The sequence below is a fragment of the Periplaneta americana genome, chromosome 3 (assembly GCF_040183065.1).
Source record: "Periplaneta americana isolate PAMFEO1 chromosome 3, P.americana_PAMFEO1_priV1, whole genome shotgun sequence".
Classification (NCBI taxonomy): Eukaryota; Metazoa; Arthropoda; class Insecta; order Blattodea; family Blattidae; genus Periplaneta; species Periplaneta americana.
The window spans coordinates 124669223-124691252 of NC_091119.1; the positions used below are offsets into that span (position 1 = coordinate 124669223).

The window sequence follows — 22030 nt, forward strand, 5'->3', positions numbered from 1 at the left end:
AATAGACAGTTTCTTCTCAGCCAGTGACCCAACCGATTCTTTTTTCTCTTCCTGATCAGTTTCAGCATCATTCTTTTTTCACCCAATCTTTCCAACATAGCTTCATTTCTTATTCTGTCTGTCCACTTCACACGTTTCATCCTTCTCCATATCCACATTTCAAATACTTCTTATTGGCTTCTCTTCACTTTGTCGTAATGTCCAGGTTTCTGCCTCATACAGTGCCACACTCCATACAAAGCACTTCACAAGTCTCTTCCTTAGTTCGTTTTCCAAAGGTCCGCAGAAGATACTTCTTTTTCTATTAAAAGCTTCCTTGGCCATTGCTAACCTTCTTTTGTCTTCCTGGCAGCAGCTCATGTTACTGCTCATAGTACGCCCCAAGTATTTGAAGCTGTCCACTTTCTCTGTTGGGTTGCTTCATAATGTGTCCTTCCCCAGCATTCCCTTCCTGGACATCCGAATGGGGGGATAGTTTACATCCGAAATCTTTTACCGTGGAAAGACTCATATTTTTTCACTAAAGAATTTTAATGATTAGGCCTAATTGAAATTAATGAAATTAAATCTGGTACAATAATTTTTACTTATGCCGGTAATATTAATCACAATCAGTAGGTCGTACAACGTGACCCAATAATTCAATAATAAATATAAATGTAATCCATCTCCACCAAAACATAAACTGCACCTTGACCTGAAATAATTTATCAACAGTAATCTCACTAGACGTTTTGATTTATCTAGAGAAAATCGAAACTCGAGTGGGATTTAATTGACTATTACACGATTAGAAGAAAGTATATAAAGATTAGAAGTAATGAAGTACTCCGATACAATAAAATATTAATTGACTTACGAAAATACAACTGTCTTCAAATGTATTATTGTACCATCTCAACATTACAAATATTACGCTAGATGCATGCTAGATGGCAGTAGTGAGCAATGCCTTCTCGTCGAGAAATTCTCGATCTATTATACACGATGGCAATGTTACTAGTCAAGAAGGCTTTGTTGATTCAGTTTCATTTTTATTAAAATGCAACATTCCACTTGAATTTCCGAATCCCAGTAATCAACGTCACTTGACAGATGATTTTCAATAAATCTTAATATTAAACAATCTCTGATACGTGACTATCCATATCATATAGCAAAAGCTATAACATAACCTAACTAATATACACAAATATTAGAAAAGTTTTAATTAACGACGATGACATAAAAAATAAACATGAATAATTTTAAAAGGAATAATTATTGAATGTACAATTTTCAAATTTGAATGTGGTTGGTGGTTCAATTGATGTTATATTGGACGTGTGCGTAATAGAAGTGGAACTCGTTGATTTAGGCCTACATGGTGTATTCAACTTATTCAGAATTTCCGAATGAATAATTTTAAAAGGAATAATTATTGAATGTACAATTTTCAAATTTGAATGTGGTTGGTGGTTCAATTGATGTTATATTGGACGTGTGCGTAATACAAGTGGAACTCGTTGATTTAGGCCTACATGGTGTATTCAACTTATTCAGGATTTTCGAATGGTGCTCTTCATTTATTTGTAAATCGGATTTCAGAAGATGCATAGGTATGATCAGTGATTTTTATTAATTCTTGTTCTTGAATGCCAATGCGAGTCATATTTGAAACTGCTGTGCATGAACTGGAGTGGTTTGTAATTATATATATATATATATATATTTTGACGTCCAGACCAGCGCAGTTTCAAATGTTGGCAAACAAAGAAACAAATGCTAGGGACGCGATAAAATGAAACAAATGCTAGGGACGCGATAAAATTGTGCGATAAGCAGCCATGATTGGTTGAAATACGTCCTTTCGTACCGTTTTATTGGTCAAAAGTAGTATGACGTAGTAAGAGTGTAATAGTCAAACTAAATTAAGAAACTTTTATTAACCCTAAAAAGATTTTCATTATAACGGTGGTATACATATATTAATCGTGGTAAGGTTCAACGTGGACTATCGATTAAGGAACAGATTCCGTAAGGCGAGTTCCGAAATGTGGGAAATTTTCCCACTTCAAGGTATCATTAGTGTAACATAAATCATGTTCTGTAACCTCTCAGTTTCCCGCGACGCAAACATCTCGTTACAATATTACTATGATGTACCGAAATACGTATGGAGTTTCAGTGCAGTAATTCTGCGTTTCCATTGGGTGAAGAATCGATAGAACGGAGTACATTCTCTTTGGCACTGGGACTCGAACCCTGGTTTCCAACTTTACGTACTGACGCTTTATCCACTAAACCACACCACATTTAAGTTCCGATGCCGGAATAATTCACTAGTTTTGAGAGCATGTAATGCACATTCCTTTTTAGCTCTGTGTTTTAAAATTTTGATAGAATATTACTATTTTTAATAAAGAGTGCATAAAACTGTGTTATATTCAGAGTACAGTAGAAAAAGTCTTAAAACGTCTGATCTTGCAGGCAGTTTAAACTGCTAGGCGAAGTAGGTGACGTCATGTAATATTTGCAAAACATGTATGCCTGAATAAAACACGGAGGTCTCACCTTAACAAAAATGTTAACTTGGACTAATGCCGGATGGTCTATGGCGAGTCCTCGGCCTCACTTCATATCACCCCCTTTGGTCTGATTACCTGGTTGTTTTTTTCTTCAAGGTTTTCCCCAACTAGAAGGCAAATGCCAGGCAATCTTTCGGCGAATCCTCGGAGCTCACCTCATCTCACTACATCTCGCCAAAATATTGTAAAAAATTGTAGAAAATTGCAAAATTATAAAATTGTAAAAATTGTAAAATATTGTACAAATTGTAAAAAAAAGTTGTAAAAATTGTAAATGTAATTGTAATCTTGTAAAATTTTGACTTGTTCCACATCTTAAAGCTTCATTGCTAATGTAAGATCTATGGAATATAATAAATGAAATAAATAGAAAATACTACCCGTCCGTTGTAAATTGACCGGTGTTGATTGCACGAACTAGCAGAGTGCGTCATCCCTAGCGGCAGGTATTTATGGAGATTAATTTTATCATTTGTGTTTTTTAATATTGGTTTTAGCGGAGATTGTTGGAGATTGATTTGTACTCTTGGCGGAGATTAATGAAAATTTTGGAAAATGCAATTATTTTGGAACTGGAGTATTAACTCAGTATGAATATTACGTTCCAAATAATTAACATTAAAGGTTCGTTGGATTCTGGTAAAGGTGCGGTATGACCAATAGACAATATTTGTTGGATTGAGGCTGTATTTAACACACAGTCATTAAAAACGAAAAAAAAAAAAAAAAAACTCGCAGCCCTCAAATTAACACTTTCAGATTATTAGTGAAATGTTGAATTCTCCGTCTTTTGAGTTCACTAACGTATTGAGAACACCTGGAATACCATGTAATTTAGCCTCCTTGGATATATAACAAATTCAAGTGAAAAAAAAAATCCGAAAAAAACTCAGAATATGAAATTCGCTATAAAACGACGCAATAGTAATAATTCACGAATGTGTTCATATTTCGCTATTAGAACTCTATTTCGCGATTTGTGGCGATTGTTTTATCCGTATATTATTAAACAGAATCACTTAATTCGTAAAGATTAGTAAAAATCTATTGTGTATCTATTATGTCATGATTTCCGCGATCTCCATAAATACCCGTCCCTGGTCATCCCCCACTACGAATGCTTTGATTCCCTCAATGTCTCGCGCTCCGTAATCGCCTACGATGTCTTGTATACGACGACAGTGGTGACATCAGCGCTCAGCTGTCATGTAACATTGAACGCGTAGTACAACTTTACTGTTGCTACTGGTTGCCTTGAGAGGAAGCGTAGACCTATCTCATAGTCATAATTATTATGTTCTTGTTTAATCATATTCCATGTCCCCATCTTTGCTGCTAGCTATGTCGGTGTTGTGTTGTTATTAGGCCTATATTTATTATTAGGAAATAGTTCGAAGACTTCTTTCGGTATTGCTCCTGACACAGTAGTAATATTGCAGAATCGAACTCCACAAGCATGTTTCTCCTCTCACCGGCTTCAGTAACATAATTAGTTTAAGCTTCGATACGGGAATAACGCAATCTTTTGTTTTTAATTAATGTCTATATTACCTTCTCATGGGGGCGATCTGTCATAGCGAGCAGTCTGCCTGTTACAACTTAATGGCTGTGGAGCAACGTTACCTTAATATGGAAACATTTTATCTTGCATGAAATATGTTTAATTTTCTTATAGTTAATTCAATTGTAACCACATTCAATAGAATCCTGGAAACATAAGAAATCCGAACGAAGTGTAAAAAGAGCACAATAATAGGCTACTGCTGCACAAAAAGGGACCGAAAGACGACCTAAATAACTATCAGTCTACTATCCCATCTCTATAAACTGTTTTCAAACATTCTAACCAAAAGACTAACGAAGATCTTAGACGAGAATCAACCGTCCGAACAAGCGGACTTACGAGCGGGATACAGTATGGTGGATTATCTCCAGACTAAATCAGGTACTCAAAAAGGCAAGTGAATTCAATAACATTTTCAAAGTGCTTGTTCTTAACTCTGTTGGAAGGAATGTTGGCCTGCACCATCATTTCACACATCTCTCCAAATTCTTCCGCTGGCACTGAATTATCAGTTGAATGTAGATCATCGTCAAACTCACTTATTTCTATTTAAAATGGTTTATAAAATGGTTTTAATTACAGAGCTGCTGTTTATAACCGTCTTTTAGAACAGATTATGTCAATCTTACATAAATTACAAACAATTATGTCGCCATTTACAGAGACATACTGTCTTCGGAATTCCTCTACCCACTTCTGTACTTTCGTATTTGTTTTAGGCATCTTTATTTCAACTAATAGTACATAATATTATAAACGATAAACTGAAGTGTAGGCTTACTGTACTTGTTTAGGAGTAAGGAACCTGTTGTCGGGGCGAGTGCTTGGTGAAGAACACATTGAATACTGCTGGAGATTTTTTTACTACATTCAGTTGTGTACCATTAGTTTCATCACCGCTTTTGTATTAGCCATCTGTAAAAGTTTTCAATGAAGGTGTACATTATATATCGTTTTCCTAAAAATCACTTATATAAGATTCTGAACGTTTCAGCACCGGTTGTGTTAGTCGATAGTAGTCCAAAGAAAAGGAAGACTTCTACCCGAAGCTGTTGCTGGTGATACAGAACAAACAAAAGCAAAGACCCAAGTTTTGCCAAATCTGTGGACTCGTCCATTTGTAAAGCAAACTCACAAACACTCAAGACAAAATGTTAGTTCAGCCTTCATGCTAGTTGTTGAATATTTGATTCACTGACTTAGGCCTATCTTGTTGTCGCTTGAAAGCTGTGCACAAGAGATATTTGTTTGCCTGACTCTGTAGTCGGCATGCACTTAACATGTCAACTGCGCAGTGCTTGACTATTTCCTAGGCATTGCATTCTTGAGCCATCAAACGAAACAAATATTTGAGAAAGAATGTAGGTTGCACCTTTTCTTAGCTATCTAATGCAAAAGGTCACAGCTCGTTTCTAGAGAAACAATTAAAATACTCGCGATCCGATTTTACGCTCGGAAGTGGGTTCGAAATCCCATTGTTTTCCTGATAGAGTTGTATTTTACGAGATTTTCCCCAACTGTAAGGTGAATATCAGGTAATCCCATGGCGATCACTCGAACTCCTTCCACCAAAATACCTTCTATCACTAATTTCTCTAACGCTAGATAACCATTTAATTGATACAGCGTCTTTAAGTAACCGATGAAAAAGAACTAAAATAAGTTTGATTGTTTATAATTTGCTGTACATTATTAAGTTTAACTTGTGACTCTTCTCAAATTTCGGATACAACAAACGAATTTAAATTTAAGCTACTATTAAACTTAGTTTAGTTTAGATGGCAAGGTACATATCCCAATGGCTACAGGGTTGTTTCCGATCTCTGATAACGAATTTGAATGACATCATGTACGTCAGAAATCACACCGACACAGCTGAATTGCGGCGAGAGGTGACAGACTAGTAGTGAGTGATTTCATAATCAGAGTGCACGGTGTATCACAGTAGCAATGCCAAGAAAATCGAGCCTTTTTGGGAGAGGTACATAACAACTTTTTCCGATGCCAAGTACAGTTACGTGAAAATCATAGGAGCCTGCAAAAAAACGTGGTTTCGTTATTTCCAGGAAAGACATCTTCTGTGTACCTAATAAGATTGGCAAAGCTCGGATGGGATTAATTCCAGAGTGTAAAAAGCAAGCAAATCCACCCCCCTCCGTCACAAGTCGCCGCACCCCACGAGATGATACAAATTAATTCCATTCGGGCTTTACCAATCTTATTAAGTACACAGAAGATGCCTTTCTTGGAAATAATGAAACCTCGTTTATTGCAGGCTTCTTTTATTTTCACTTAACTGTACTTGGCATTGGAAAGGGTCGTGATGTACTCCTCCCAAAAAGCTAGATTTTCTTGGGAATTTCTGCTGTGAGTCGCCGTGCACTCTGACTACGAGATCACTCACTACTGGTCTGTCACCTCGTGCCACAGTTCAGCTGTCGTGTGACTCCTGACGCACATGATGTCATTCAAATTCGTTATCAGAGATCGGTAACAACTCTGTATTACGATGTAAAAATTAACCTAGCTTGGTGAAATGCTGTCGAAATTACTCATGTTAGACAAACACAAATTTGATACATTTATTTTGACACACATTCATATACCGATAACGAGAGTTTAACTGTAAAAAATGTCATTACGACCAAAATATAAAAATGTTTGTAGGCTCTATTTGCATAATGCAGGTTTTCTCAAACTATTTTCGAAGTGAATACTATATCCTCTTTTACTCTGTTATTAGTCGTATAGCCGATATTTGGTAAAAACGCTTAATACGAGTTCTTTCTCACTTTACCGTACTTTGAGAAACTATGGACACAAGACGTCCCCTCTTATCCGACCATGTTCTTTCCTTTTTCATGACCTGAAAAATTATCAGAAAGGGTTTTTGTCAATGTAATGGCGAGGCTTTCTCTTTTTTTTTTGAGGGGGGGGGGAGGTATTAAAATTTCCTTAAAATTTTTGAAAATATAATTTACATTTTAAATATTTTGTTTAACATTAAGTTCAGGAAAGAGAGAAATGTCATCAGTTGCACTCGTAGATAATTTTTACAGCAATAGGAAAACTACAGATGTCTGTTTATGGCGCGTTGATTTTAAAGTCTATAACAAGAGCGATCTCTGCATTAATAAGGAAAGAAAGACGCAGTTAGTTACAAGTTTACATATTATTTCTTCGTAATCATACAGAATTTTAAGTTATTGAAAATAGTTCAAAACTGCACACACAGTAGACTTTAAACGGGGAGAGACACACACACACATACAAACACACACGTATGTAAAATATGTAGCCTAAGATTATTCCCGAAGAAAGGTAATAACTTAGGATATGACTTTTGAAGACGTTTTGAGTAGTTCATAATAGGCCTATGAATATGGGTCCGATTACGAACTCTCTTTTAATCTACAAAAATAGCTCTGTTTTCACTGCTTTAAATCACTTTAGAGAATTACAGGCAAAATTTACATTTCATGTTCAAAGCTACATACTTCCTAGAGTTTTTGCAGTAGACGCCGATGTCGGCAGACATATTTTCAAACTCTTGTGTATCAATACATTTTTGCACTTGAGTGTGAATCACCGATACTGATATTAATTTGTCCCTGACTTTGTGTGCGATTATAACTCCTGTTAGCTTAATTTCAATAACACGACGCAGTTATGACTAGCGACCGTACTTTGTCCCAAGAGACTACCGAGGTTAAGTATTAGGTCTACTGAAGTTTTAAGTGAACGACGCACGTGCATACAACAAGCGAAGTACTTGACTGACGGCTCACTCCACACTTGTTCCGTAAAGTGGGGCACTTTAACAATTACACTAATATTTACAATTTAAATTATTTACACTATGTACACTAAAATACGCTATTTTTTACTATTTACACTATAATAAAGAATATAGGCCTACAATGATTAAACATTATTTACACTATTAAGCTTATGCATAGTGTTGTGTATTGTAATGCAAGATATTTTATTTCATAATACGAGTGCTAGAGCCTACTTATTTTGTAAATTGTGTACAATAGTGTGAATAATGTTTGATCAACGTAAGCCTTCATTCTTTGTGATAGTGTAAATAGTGAAAATAGCGTATTTTAGTGTACAGTAGTGGCAAAAAAACCGGACCGACCCTTGTAGCTGATACAAAAAAATCCTGTGCTGTGTATTGTGTCAAACTGTGGTAATTTCAATATGGATAGTGAAGCCAGAGGTATGTATTGCTATTTAATGTAAAAATACGCAGTTATCTTTGCCGAATAGAGGTAGAAATGTAATATTGATGCCAGATGAAAATAAAACTCTCAAAGTTTTTTCGTCTGTAAGTTTGAGGCACTGAAGGACACAAAAGACTGTAAGAATAGAACAAATGCAATAAATTTCATTGTTACAATTATGCAAGATGGGTGTGTTTTGTGACAAGCAAAATTTGAATCTGTGACTCTGAAATCAGCTATAAGGGTCGGTCCGGTTTTTTTGCCACTACTGTACATAGTGTAAAGGGCTGTCAGCCATTGCGTACTTTGAAAAGCCGATTATCAGAAAGACCTTTGCGACCTTCCTGCTTGCAGCGTGGCGCCAACAGCACCCTCTCTTTGTAGTGCGCGTATCAATGAAGATTCGCTGAATATTGTGAAGTGTATTGCATTGCCTCGAACTAAACTAAATTGCATTGAATGTAAGTTAACTGTATAATAATGTTCTAAAATTGATGTTCCTTCAGGTGTCAACCTTCCATACTATGCAACACAAACTTTGCCATGCTTCGTTTAGGGGAAATGTACACACTATTTTCTCTGCAGTTGGGGTTGATCTTATATCAACAGCATTGATCTGAGAGGAACCTGTCTCTTGGTGAATGGTCTTTATAGCCTAATTGTATCAAATAAGGATTAATTAATTTTGTATTAAGAATGATTACATTTCATATACATCACTACGGTACCAGTTGTATTGGCTCGTAGATATTGATTATGAATAGAATTCGTGTAATAGGAGTAAGCTCTGTACAGTGGTGGCAAAAAAAAAATCCGGACCGACCCTTATAGCTGATTTCAGAGTCACAGATTCAAATTTTGCTAGTCACAAAACACATCCATCTTGTATAATTAATTGTAACAATGAAATTTATTGCATTTGTTCGATTCTTACCGTCTTTTGTTTCTTTCAGTGCCTCAGATTTACAGACGAAAAAAATTTGAGAGTTTTATTTTCATCTGGCATCAATATTATATTTCTACCTCTATTCGGCAAAGATAACTGCGTATTTTTTACATTAAATAGCAGTACATACCTCTGGCTTCACTATCCATATTGAAATTACCACAGTTTGACACAATACACAGCACAGGATTCTTTTGTATCAGCTACAAGGGTCGGTCTGGTTTTTTTTGCCACTGCTCTACATAGGCAGAGGAATAAACGAAACGACAGAAACCTGTTTTTTGTTATGAGCAATTCTGGAAACGTGTATTTCCGTGAAAATATCGTAATCCATTTTTCATAGAAACACAATAAATATTTATTTATACCGTAATTTATGTAATTAAAAAAGAAAAACCAATAATAAACTCAAGTGAACGGAATTCTATATTAAATACAAAGGAAACAAATTTTATTGATCAATAATGTAATTTCATACACATAAAATGTAATATAATATGTATGTGTATTGGATACGCCTCTTCACTTTGCAATCTTGTCCCAATATGATCCTTAAATCGAACTCGGGTCTTTTTGGCGAAAATCCTCCAGAAATGATGTAGGGGTATTTCTTGCCGTTACGTTGCCTCGTCTGAATTCATCAACTTTGCTAATCTGCTGTGTGGAATCAGCAGGTACGTACATACATGCGGCTTCAAGCGTGCTGACTTCTCCTTTGTGCCTTATTGTGAGTCTCGCATTCATCGAGAATTAACAGAAGACAGAGCGAAGTCTCGTGACATGGAAATGTATGGGATCCGCGAGTATAGACTTTCAGCCAACATCGACCTTCACTCTTCCAAGCGTTTCCTTCTCGACATGCGAATGCACGGTATTTCACAATTCTCGTATTTTTTCCGTACTACATTCATCCTAAGCTCGGTTAGTCAACTGATGGTTTTTAACCGAAAGAGATTGCTGTTCAATCCAGGGCAAAACCTATATGACTTATGGTGAAGACATTAGAGAGTGGCAAATTTCCTCCTAGTTTCTCAGTTTATCGTAACATTCTCATTTCACCACTGCTCCTCAGTCACCGTATTACTAACTGACTGGTTTCTGCAGTTGGAGATATTATAGAAATTCTGCTAGTATTGCATTTAAAATACGTTTTATATTCTTCTCTTCTGTTACTTTCATTCGATTTTCTCTCTTTCTTTTCATCTACTATACAATTACTTTTCATAGTTTCTTCCTTTGTATTATTACTTTATTTTTTCCTACAGCTGTCTAAGTTTACCCGTTTATCTGTATACCTACCCACTACGTTTCTGTCAACATGGTCATCCGAGTGTTCATTCACATATTCATATAATTATTTACTCATATGTCTATAAATGTGTTTTTCTATGTACTGTACTTGCCTGTTTACGAATTTATCTCTGCTTGCTTGTCTTTGTGTCTTGTCTACGTCTGTATGTGAATGTACTGCATATTAATTTTTGTGTTTGTGTCTGCGTATGTATGTCTGTGACTAGTCTGTGAGAGTCCATGTCTAAATATTTCTGTGTATGTACAGTATGTATCTGCCTACGATGTCTACATCTTCCTGTGTATGTACAGTATGTATCTAGTTCTTTCTCTGCCTATGTAGTCTATGTCTATATCTACCTGTATGTGTCTATGTTTGTATCTACCTGTATGTGTCTATGTCTCTTGTCTATATCTGTATCTGTATATCTATGTATCTACCTATGTGTGTGTCCATCTGCCTGTATCTACCTTTGTGTGTGTGTGTCTGTATTTACTTCTGTACGTGTGTCTATATGTATCTACTTATGTGTGTCTACGTTTGTATCTGCCTATGTGTGCCTGTCTGTATCTTCCTATGTGTGTGTCTTGTATCTATGTGTGTCTACGTCTGTATCAGTCTATATGTATGTCTGATCTGCCTATGTCTGCACCTCTGCCAATGTGTGTGTGTATGTGTGTGTGTTTTTCTGTAACTACTTATATGTGTGTCTGTCTGTATCTACCTGTGTGTGTGTCTGTGTGTATCTATCTGTATCTACTTGTATGTGTATGCATGTATCTACATAATATTTGCATGTATGTATCTACCTACGGTATGTGTATATCTGTATCTGTGTGTGTGTCTGTGTGTATCTATCTGTATCTACTTGTATGTGTATGCATGTATCTACATAATATGTGCATGTATGTATCTACCTACGGTATGTGTATATCTGTATCTGTGTGTGTGTCTGTGTGTATCTATCTGTATCTACCTGTATGTGTATGCATGTATCTACATAATATGTGCATGTATGTATCTACCTACGGTATGTGTATATCTGTATCAAACTGTGTGTGTGTCTGTGTGTATCTATCTGTATCTACCTGTATGTGTATGCATGTATCTACATAATATGTGCATGTATGTATCTACCTACGGTATGTGTATATCTGTATCTGTGTGTGTTTCTGTGTGTATCTATCTGTATCTACCTGTATGTGTATGCATGTATCTACATAATATGTGCATGTATGTATCTACCTACGGTATGTGTATATCTGTATCTACCTGTGTGTGTCTGTGTGTATCTATCTGTATCTACCTGTATGTGTATGCATGTATCTACATAATATGTGCATGTATGTATCTACCTACGGTATGTGTATATCTGTATCAAACTGTGTGTGTGTCTGTGTGTATCTATCTGTATCTACCTGTATGTGTATGCATGTATCTACATAATATGTGCATGTATGTATCTACCTACGGTATGTGTATATCTGTATCTGTGTGTGTGTCTGTATCTATCTGTATCTACCTGTATGTGTATGCATGTATCTACATAATATGTGCATGTATGTATCTACCTACGGTATGTGTATATCTGTATCTACCTGTGTGTGTGTGTGTGTCTAACTACTTACGTTTGTGTCTTTGTATATACCTAAGTGTGAGTATTTATATTTACCTATGTGTATATTTATCTACTGTACCTACGTATGTGCGTGTCTGTGTGTCTATCCACCTATGTGTGTGTCTATGCCTGTATCTACTTATATATGTCTATGTATCTAAGTATCTGTCTGTGTACTTGGCTATGTGTGTGTCTACGTTACATAATTCATTCCTTCATACTTTTCTGCCCAAGAGCAAACTCAGTACTTTCCAGTCTTTCCTATTTTCTGCCTTTTCACGAGTAAACATGTCGGTGACCATTTTAGGCATGCTGACTAACTGAACAGAGCACACATACTGCTTAATATCATTCGGAATTTCAGAAGCAGCTCGCTCTACTGGTATATACCGAGGATAAAAGCCGTACTTCGACTCTAACTGCGTAGGTGGCGATACGTAGAGATCTACTGTGACAATCAGAAAGTTTACCGATCAAGAAAACAGATATAAACAAAGGACACAAGATATGCGGGTAGTGCAAAACTTTTTTTGACGTGCTCTTTCAGTGGTACTATTTCCTCCTGTTACCAGTGGCTACTCAACGCAGACAGATAACTTACTGTAGTGCTTCAGATTCGTAACTCATGCTTTCCGCAGGTGGGCGAACAGCTGGTCGGCGCAGCAGAAGAAGTCGGCGGGCAGTGGCGGCAAGACACGCACGCGGCGCACGTACAGCGCTGATCGGTACCGGCAGCAGCAGGCGGTGCTGCACCACGAGCCCGTGGCCCGGCGCTACAGTGCGGGGGCTGAGTGGCGGCGGCGCGGGGTCGTGGACACCTCAGAGACTGAGGACGAGGAGGACGTGGCCAACCTGGACCTCAACGAGCACCTCACGCGCTGCCAGTGTTCCTGCGACCACCTGGGCTACACGAGGAGCGCCCAGCGACCCCAGCAGCTACGCACGGTCAGTGAGCCACATAGGCCTGTATGTTAGTTCCTTATTTCATCAGTGCGTATTAAACACTTTTCTGAGTAATAGACTAGTTAAAGTACACCATTTCATACCACATCTTGGAAGCATTGGGGTTACCTAGAAAATGAAAAGCACTCTTAAGGGCCCCGTACACGCAAAGATTTACTTCCGAGAGGTATGTCTGAATTGGACGATTATCCATATACGCTCAGACTGACCTCCTAGACTAATAGTTCACCAAAAACTCGTAAGAGACCGTTGAAGTCAATTATATTTTCCTTGGATAAAAATGATCACTCGAGAAATACTATTCCTCCACAGTTCTGGGTTAATTTATTCGCGATTCCTTAGCGCCATACTTAAATAGTAGTCTATATCTGTAGTTTCGCTGTTATAAGTATTATTATAACAACTTGCAGTCGAAATCAGATCACATACAAATAGCGTTTTATTGGACTAGTCTTTGCTTTTGACGTTACATTAGCATGGAAAAGATTTATACATTTCTATAAATTCATGAGAATAGTTCCTTAAATCCGAACTTTCATAGCTTGCCGCCATTTCGTTACAGAGAACTACAAAACGAAACTATGAAATCTTGACCAATTGCTGATATTATCGTTTGATTCTATGTTTATTATTTCTGTCGCTTAATTTGAAGAGCACTACGGTCGAAAAATTTCAAGCAGCCGCAGAAGTCTGGAGACTTATCATAAGGTCAAAAGCCTTGATAATTTTCGCCCATATACAAGGAGACTTGTCTATGGATTTAGGTTTGTACCGATTGCACAGACTTACGTCTAGGTAAGTCTTTACGTGAATGGAGCCCTTTAGAAATATGATATGAACACTGTGAAAGGTATAGACCCGTCCACCATATATCTTAGGCCTCCTGTCAATTACTTAGCCCCTCATCTAACCCACTCTAACCTTGTCACAGATTTCTGGGCCTTGCGTCACCTCTGGACTGTACGTCATAGATCTCGGGACTATGCTGCACAAACCTCGGGGCTGTGCGTTGCAGAACTTGGAGCTATAAGTAACAAATCTGGGAACTACGCGTTTCTGATCTCCGGGAGCGTCTCTGATCTTCGGGCTATGCGTAACAGATCTCGGGGCTACGCGTTCCTGATCCCAGCTCGTATATTGCTCTTTTTCCATTTGCACTAGTCTTTCATTCGCTCTTTTAATCTTTAGATGGTGCCTCTTCTGTTACCCTTATTACGATGAACCCTAGCGGGAGATTTAGCAACTCTGTAATGGTGATGAAGAGTCGTTAATGATGCATAATGTTGTACCCTAAGTTATCATTATTCTGAATTTTTTACGGAGTTGGTCGAAGTGAAAAAAAACCCATACCCATGAACGTCTGTCGAGTATATCACAATATAGACATAAACAAACAGAAAATAAATATTCTAAGAAGAATGTCGAACGTTCAATCGTATGATAGTTATAGCGGACAATATACTCGTAATTTTAATTTAATTTTGTCCTAGCACTTATGATATGTTTACACGGCGACAGTTTAGAGAAGAGAGCTAGAGATTATAGCTGAGTATCACCGTGTAAACGGTTGTGAGAGCAGGTATCTCGTTGACTCTAATATCTAAATAGAGAGTCTAAATAGAGCGGCCTTGAAAACTGCTCTCGCCGTGTAAACACCCTGAACAGAGAACTCGCATATACTGTCAGCTCTCATTATAGCTACTCTAAATTAGTCAGCTAAGTTGAACTTTTTCATTAACTCTCGCGACTGTTGCGTACGAGATTATACAAGCTTGCGCATAACTCTTGAAATACGGTCTAAAGTAATAATCATGCTACGTTTGCATGGCGACAGTTCAGAGCGAAGTTCTGAAGAATCATGAGAGCTCTCTAACGGAGTGTTTACACGGTGACAGATTATAGCTTCTCTAAACCCATTAGCGAACTCTCATAAGATTTATATAATTCTAAACTCTAAGTTACTCTCCGGACCGTTTACATGGTGCAGACATTTACAATTCATTTTTATATTTCAATATGCCTAGTGAATTATTAAATAAGTATATAATAAATTTTCAATCTTAAGACATATCAACTTGCAAATGTTTATTTGCTATTTAATAAGATATATGAACGTTTTCGCCGTTTGGGGCATCTTCAGATACAACAAAAACATATAATCTGAACCTATAATAATAATAAATTATGCAAATAACAAGAATAAAGAACAATGTATGTATGCAATGCATGAGATTCATGAGCTTTATGTAAAATGTGAAATAATACAGGATAATTGTTGATATAATCTTTAGATTTGAAATTGAATTGGACGGATATTTTATACATATAGCTCATGTTACAAATAAAATATACAATTATGATTAAATTTGTCAATAATGTTAAAATTTATAATGATGATTGATAAAATAGATTTTAAGAATAGTCATTAGTTGAGGATTGTCATAGGGTACGCGATAATTTGCGTAGATGATGTTCGTGTGTTATGTATGTATTTCATTGAAAAACATTCGCTAATGAACTAAATGTTATTTTATGTCGGAGATTACTGTTTCAATTTATTATCTGAGTTGATGACATCTTATTGATTATAAATGACTGTTACGTGCAATCAGATTTGTTGAGATATTATTTGCAATAAATGCTCGTTGGTTATGGATGTTGTAGAGTATACGATGATTTTCGTAGTAGATAAATCATAAGTTACGTATGAATTTCAATCATTCAAGAAATCGTTCGCTTATTGCAAATAATATCTCAACAAATCTGATTGCACATAACAGTCATTTATAATCAATAAGATGTCATCAACTCAGGTAATAAATTGAAACAGTAATCTCCGATATAAAATAACATTTAGTTCATTAGCGAACGTTTTTCAATGAAATACATAACACACGAACATCATCTACGCAAATTATCGTATAACCTATGACAATCCTCAACTAATGACTATTCTTAAAATCTATTTTATCAATCATCATTATAAATTTTAATATTATTGACAAATTTAATCATAATTGTATATTTTATTTGTAACATGAGCTATATGTATAAAATATGCGTCCAATTCAATTTCAAATCTAAAGATTATATCAACAATTATCCTGTATTATTTTACATTTTACATAAAGCTCATGAATCTCATGCATTGCATACGTACATTGTTCTTTATTCTTGTTATTTGCATAATTTATTATTATTATTATAGGTTCAGATTATATGTTTTTGTTACATCTGAAGATGCCCCAAACGGCGAAAACGTTCATATATCTTATTAAATAGCAAATAAACATTTGCAAGTTGATATGTCTTAAGATTGAAAATTTATTATATACTTATTTAATGGTGCAGACAGTTTAGAGTGAGAGAAAGTGTTGAGAGAGAGCATTTAGAGAAGAATAGGCTGGTCAGTGCGTTTTTATGACATCATCACCCATCTAACTTCTGAGCAGTGTGTCAGTAGTTGTGTAATCTGACCGCGCATAGCACTTGCGTTACTAATATTGTTGGGTGAGTCATCATTTATTTATTCGTATAGAATAATATAATTGCACGAAGGACGGAGTTGATAGTCTTGATAAAAAATGTGCAAATTACAGCTCAAGTCGGCACACATGTAATTTACATTCTATGAATCAGAGATGCATGAAAATAGTACCAATGGGAAGAGAAACTCAAAAAGTTTAGTTGTGTTAACATTGTTTCCCTACTTGATAACACGCCTCATAATAGTGCATATAAACAAATTTGTTCATTGTTGAGGCGAAATGGCTGCTATAGACGACAGAAGAGCTTAATTTTCATGTGAACCAGTCGGTTGTTAATGTGCAAAAGCATTACCGAACAAAGTTTGGTGCAGATCCACCCAGTGGGCCTAAAATCCGCATATGGTACACAGATTTAAAGGCACGATCCTTCGCAAGCGGTTGCGACTCCATCCATGCCTACTACAGTTGCTGCAGAGGACAAAGTGCTACGAAGAAATTTTTGCACAAGTAGGGCCTATGTAGACTTTAATTGAATACGATGATGAATTTATTCGTTCCGTGGTGTTTTCTGACGACGTCACTTTTCAACTTTCTGGTAAGGTGAACAGACATAACCTCAGAATCTGAAGATCGGAAAATCCGCGTACCTACTGAAACTTGACTATAGACTTGATGTGTGCCGTGTTACTAAGGGGGAGGGGACACACTGAACATCTTTAAGTCAAGAAACTAAACGTTTGGAGCTTCTCTTTCCATTGGTACTATTTTCATGCACCTCAGATTCATAGCACGTAAATTACATGTTTTTGAAACCGGAAAGGTCTTTTGTAGGAACCCTGTACAAAGGCAATTTTCAGGCTTCCTGATGAAAGAAAGGCAACGGATGCAGCTGAAGAAGTGGTTCTTGAAAAGAAGAAGATGTGCTTTGTGCCCCCCCCCCAAAATTAAAGAGGAAAAAAATATTCTTGCTACAAGGGCCAAAGTCCAATTTACCTCCAATGTTAAAAAAAAAAAGTGTGCAGAATTTGCGATGAAAATGACTGATTGCGTTTAAGCTCCTCAAAAGAGACCGAGTGTTCAAAAAAAAAAAAATAATAATAATTTTTCACATAACATTGTTCATCTTCTTTCATTATATTGTGTTTATAATGGTTCTACTAATACAGTGTAATAGTTGTGCCTATTTCGTTTTGTTAAATCTGTACCAGTTATGTGATTTGTTTGTAATGTACTAGGTGAGCGTTATTATTATTAATATGATGCATTATCAATAGTATTAAAGGAATATAGAAAATATTCCACATCAAGTGAATGGTGATAATTGCACAGTAATAATAATAATAATAAAACAATAGTGATAATAATAATAATAATAATAATATTATTATTATTATTATTATTATTATTATTACAGTTTGCACTTACTGGATGTTCGCTGTACTTCCTCCAGCAAATAGATAAGCAAGAATAAAACCCACAAAATAATTAACAACTAAAACAATAGACCTTGCTAAAATTACGGCCAAATTGCAATAAATTAACAAAACTAAAGGCCAAATTCAGACGCCTCAACAGTCTCAGCTAATTTTGACAATGCCTGATTTCTCAAGGTCCTTATTCTTGTAATTCTTGTTAAACACATTGCACAAACAACTTTCCAATTCACATGCTTCAATCAATCTTCGTGTCTTCGACACTCCATTGTTTTTGGCCGTCATTTATACTGCTTCTGTCGCGAGAGTTTATGAAAAAGTTCAACTGAGTTGAATAATTTAGAGTAGCTATAATGAGAGTTGAGAGCATATGCGAGTTCTTTGTCCAGGGTGTTTACACGGCGAGAGCAGTTTTCAAGGCCGCTCTATTTAGTCTCTCTACTATCTAACTAGAGTCAACGAGATACCTACTCTCAAAACCGTTTACACGGTGATATAGCTCGAACGGAACCTGGTGAAGCTTGACCTTGATGGAGAAACCAGTTCTACGGGCGGTTAAGAGTGGAGGGGGTAACGCTTGTTCAGTCTCGCTTGCATCTCGTCACATAACATCGGTCGGTAGTCGATCCCACACCACAATACTGTTCTCTCCCTCCAAGTTTCACCAGGTTCCGCACGAGCTATACTCAACTATAATCTGTACTCTTCTCTAAACTCTCGTCGTGTAAATGTAGAGACGCAATTCCGCCGCTCAGAGCGCTTTTCGGTTCTAGAAATTTGTAGCAGAACACTTATTGACATTGACATTTGGGGCATTTAAAGGACTCATCGTTGCGTATTAAATGCTTCGTACAATATTTTATGGTCAATAGACGTAATTTCAAAACTTCTACGTACCGGTATCAATTATATTAAAATAAATGGTTGTCATTTTTGACATGAAAATATATTACATATTATAAACTCAGGCATTACCTTCCTGTTGTTCAATTCATACACCATACCTTTTCGAACATAATGAAAGAAACTTAATACATTTTACATGAGCAATGTAGTCTCCCATTTTCATATGTTTATTTATCATTATTATTATTATTATTATTATTATTATTATTATTATTCATATTTTATTCTGTTAAGAACAATAAAATAATGTGTTTAGGGTATAAACCTGTTGCTAGGAAGCGTAATGTGACCAACAGCCTTTCCTTTATACTAATGACAATCCTCATAGTTGTGTCTTTTTTGCCCAATTATAGGTCCGATGTGTAAGCTCCATGCGTGTTCCGGCGAGATATCCAGGGTTTTTCCCACGTAGATCTATTTCTCCTCTGCCTTCTTGAATTCAGAAGAATTGCACACTACAGCGGCCGAAAAACGCACTGACCAGCCTGTTCTTTTCTATATGCTCCTAACACTTTCTCTCACTCTAAACTATCTGCACCATGTAAACGGTCCGGAGAGTAACATTAGAGTTTAGAGTTATATAAATCTCATGAGAGCTCACTAATGGGTTTAGAGAAGCTATATTCTGTTACCGTGTAGACACTCTGTTAGAGGGCTCTCCTGATATTTTAGATCTTCTCTCGCTCTAAACTGTCGCCGTGTAAACCTAGCATTAGATTTTCCTAGTACCGGTAAGGCGGTAATCTATGGCGATAATATTTACATAGCACTTAGATTTTCCTAGTACCGGTAAAACGGTAATCTATGGCGATAATTTTTTCATAGCATTTAGACTTTCCTAGTACCGGTAAGGCGGTAATCTATGGCGATAATTTTTAATAGCACTTAGATTTTCCTAGTACCGGTATGGCGGTAATCTATGGTGATAATTTTTTCATGACACTTAGATTTTCCTAGTACCGGTAAGGCGGTAATCTATGGCGATAATTTTTTCATAGCACTTAGATTTTCCTAGTACCGGTTAGGCAGTAATCTACGGCGATATTTTTTCAAAGCACTTAGATTTCCCTAATAACAGTAAGGCGGTGATCTATGGCGATAATTTTTATAGCACTTAGAGTTTCCTAGTACCGGTAAGGTGGTAATCTATGGCAATAATTTTTAATAGCACTTAGATTTTCCTACTACCGGTAAGTCGGTAATCTATGGCGATAATTTTTTCATAGCACTTAGATTTTCCTAGAGCGAATCGCCGGCTCATTTAGCCGAATACTATCACCAATTTTCCACCGACCCAAATAACCTATAGTAGTAGTTGATACAGCGTCGTTGAATAGCCAACTAAAATACTACTGCTGTAATTCACCTACTTATTCAACGCTACTCCACGTGTTACTATCGGTCAGTCACATGGGATATTTACAGCCTAATTCTCCATCTACGTTTTGCGTCATGGATATTTTATACGACATGAATCTCGGTGAATCTTTATCCCAGGGGAGGAGGCTTCTTTTAATTACGTGTTGTTTGCGTGAGAGCCTGACGATTGTGCAGGGGGAGGCACATCTGCTGGTTGCTGGCATTGATGTACGACGTGCGGTTCTCTGCGTGTTTTATCAACAACCCAGTCTTCTGTTTGTCCTCCCGTGTCCACGACGCGTCGTAATACAGGTACCAACGCAATTATTTACCGCGTGAGTACATTAATGATCATGCCGTGGCTTCAATTCCTTGTAGAAGAGAGAGCACTTGTCCATTGTCGTCGCTTGTAGAACTGCTTTGAAATGTGTTTGATATTTTGTTCGACATTTTTTTTTTGCATCCAGAGTTTCGAACCGTATACAGGGTGTAAGGGGTATATTAAGAGGTATAAGTGCCATTATTTTAACTGATGATTATTCATGCCATAAGGAAGAAAAAATTTCATTACAATTTTTTTCTAATTTCAATATTTAACTAATTATTAAATTTTACAATATTAAGCGTTTGGCAACGTTGCTGGGTGGGGAGGAGGGGGTTTAGAAGTACACTGTACAGCTCAAGCGGGTACCTACAGACATACTGGTACAAAACAGATGCTCTATTCTAATGAAGGAGCTGACCATGACAATACTGTTGTTTACATAAAACGAGCAGCAAATACAAACCTCCAATCTCATTAATAGAACATTATGGTAAATTTACATTGTAAGTAACAATATTGCTCCATTTTTTAGTTGTAAGTCTAAAAAGTAAACAATAATGGTTTTCTGCACAAAATCACACAAACATTTTAATCTCTCCCACTTCCGTAAAGCAGTATCATTTTTAAACAAATTTCTGGTTGTGTGATTTTCGAAACGGGGTAAGAGACTTCTAGTTTCTAATAATCGTTGAGAAACTGCTACGAAAGTTCGCCGATTAGGTAACCTTCTTTGAGGAAAACGTTGACGGTACATCCTCCTTGCCTCACTTGAATTACGACGACTATCTCCATAAATTAATAACATGTGATATTCCAATACTGTGAATGACATTGTCGAATATCTTGTACTGAACTACCATCCGCTTGGCAGTAGAGCTATGGAAAGGGAGCTTAATTCAGCTGACCTGTACTTACGTCTGTGCAGAGTACTGCCTGCTGAACACGTTGCCAAGTCTCTCACGCCAGAATATTAACAAATTTAAGCATGCAGTTTTACTCAATTTCACGAAAACGTAATAGAATACAAAAATATTTATTTAAACTAATATTAACTCTTTGCTAGATGTATCTACTGATGTAATTGTTTTCGTAATTTTACTAACGATATAAGCAGTATAACGCAAATAAAATAAGGAAAGAAATATTTTTTCTGTGAAAACTATCAAGTTTTGACCCTATGTTGTATGGACATTTTTTGATTCTGTAGACCGTCCCCGACGACTGTTAAAAGGACGGCACTTATACCCCTTACATTCTGTATATCGGCTCCATCATCAAAGAAGCCAGAGAGAGTTGGTTACCTTAGACTACGCGCACTAAACTCTTCTAAGGGCACTGGTT

General features: G+C 36.5%; 1 protein-coding gene across 1 annotated transcript in view; it reads left to right on the plus strand.

Annotated features, from left to right (window-relative positions):
• LOC138697048 (uncharacterized) overlaps window positions 1-22030 on the plus strand; it is a 145107-nt gene that overhangs the window by 104840 nt on the left and 18237 nt on the right. The window contains exon 4 of the mRNA XM_069822642.1: window positions 12854-13160. Coding sequence (XP_069678743.1) covers window positions 12854-13160 — 307 coding nt within the window. The remainder of the gene's footprint in view (window positions 1-12853; window positions 13161-22030) is intronic.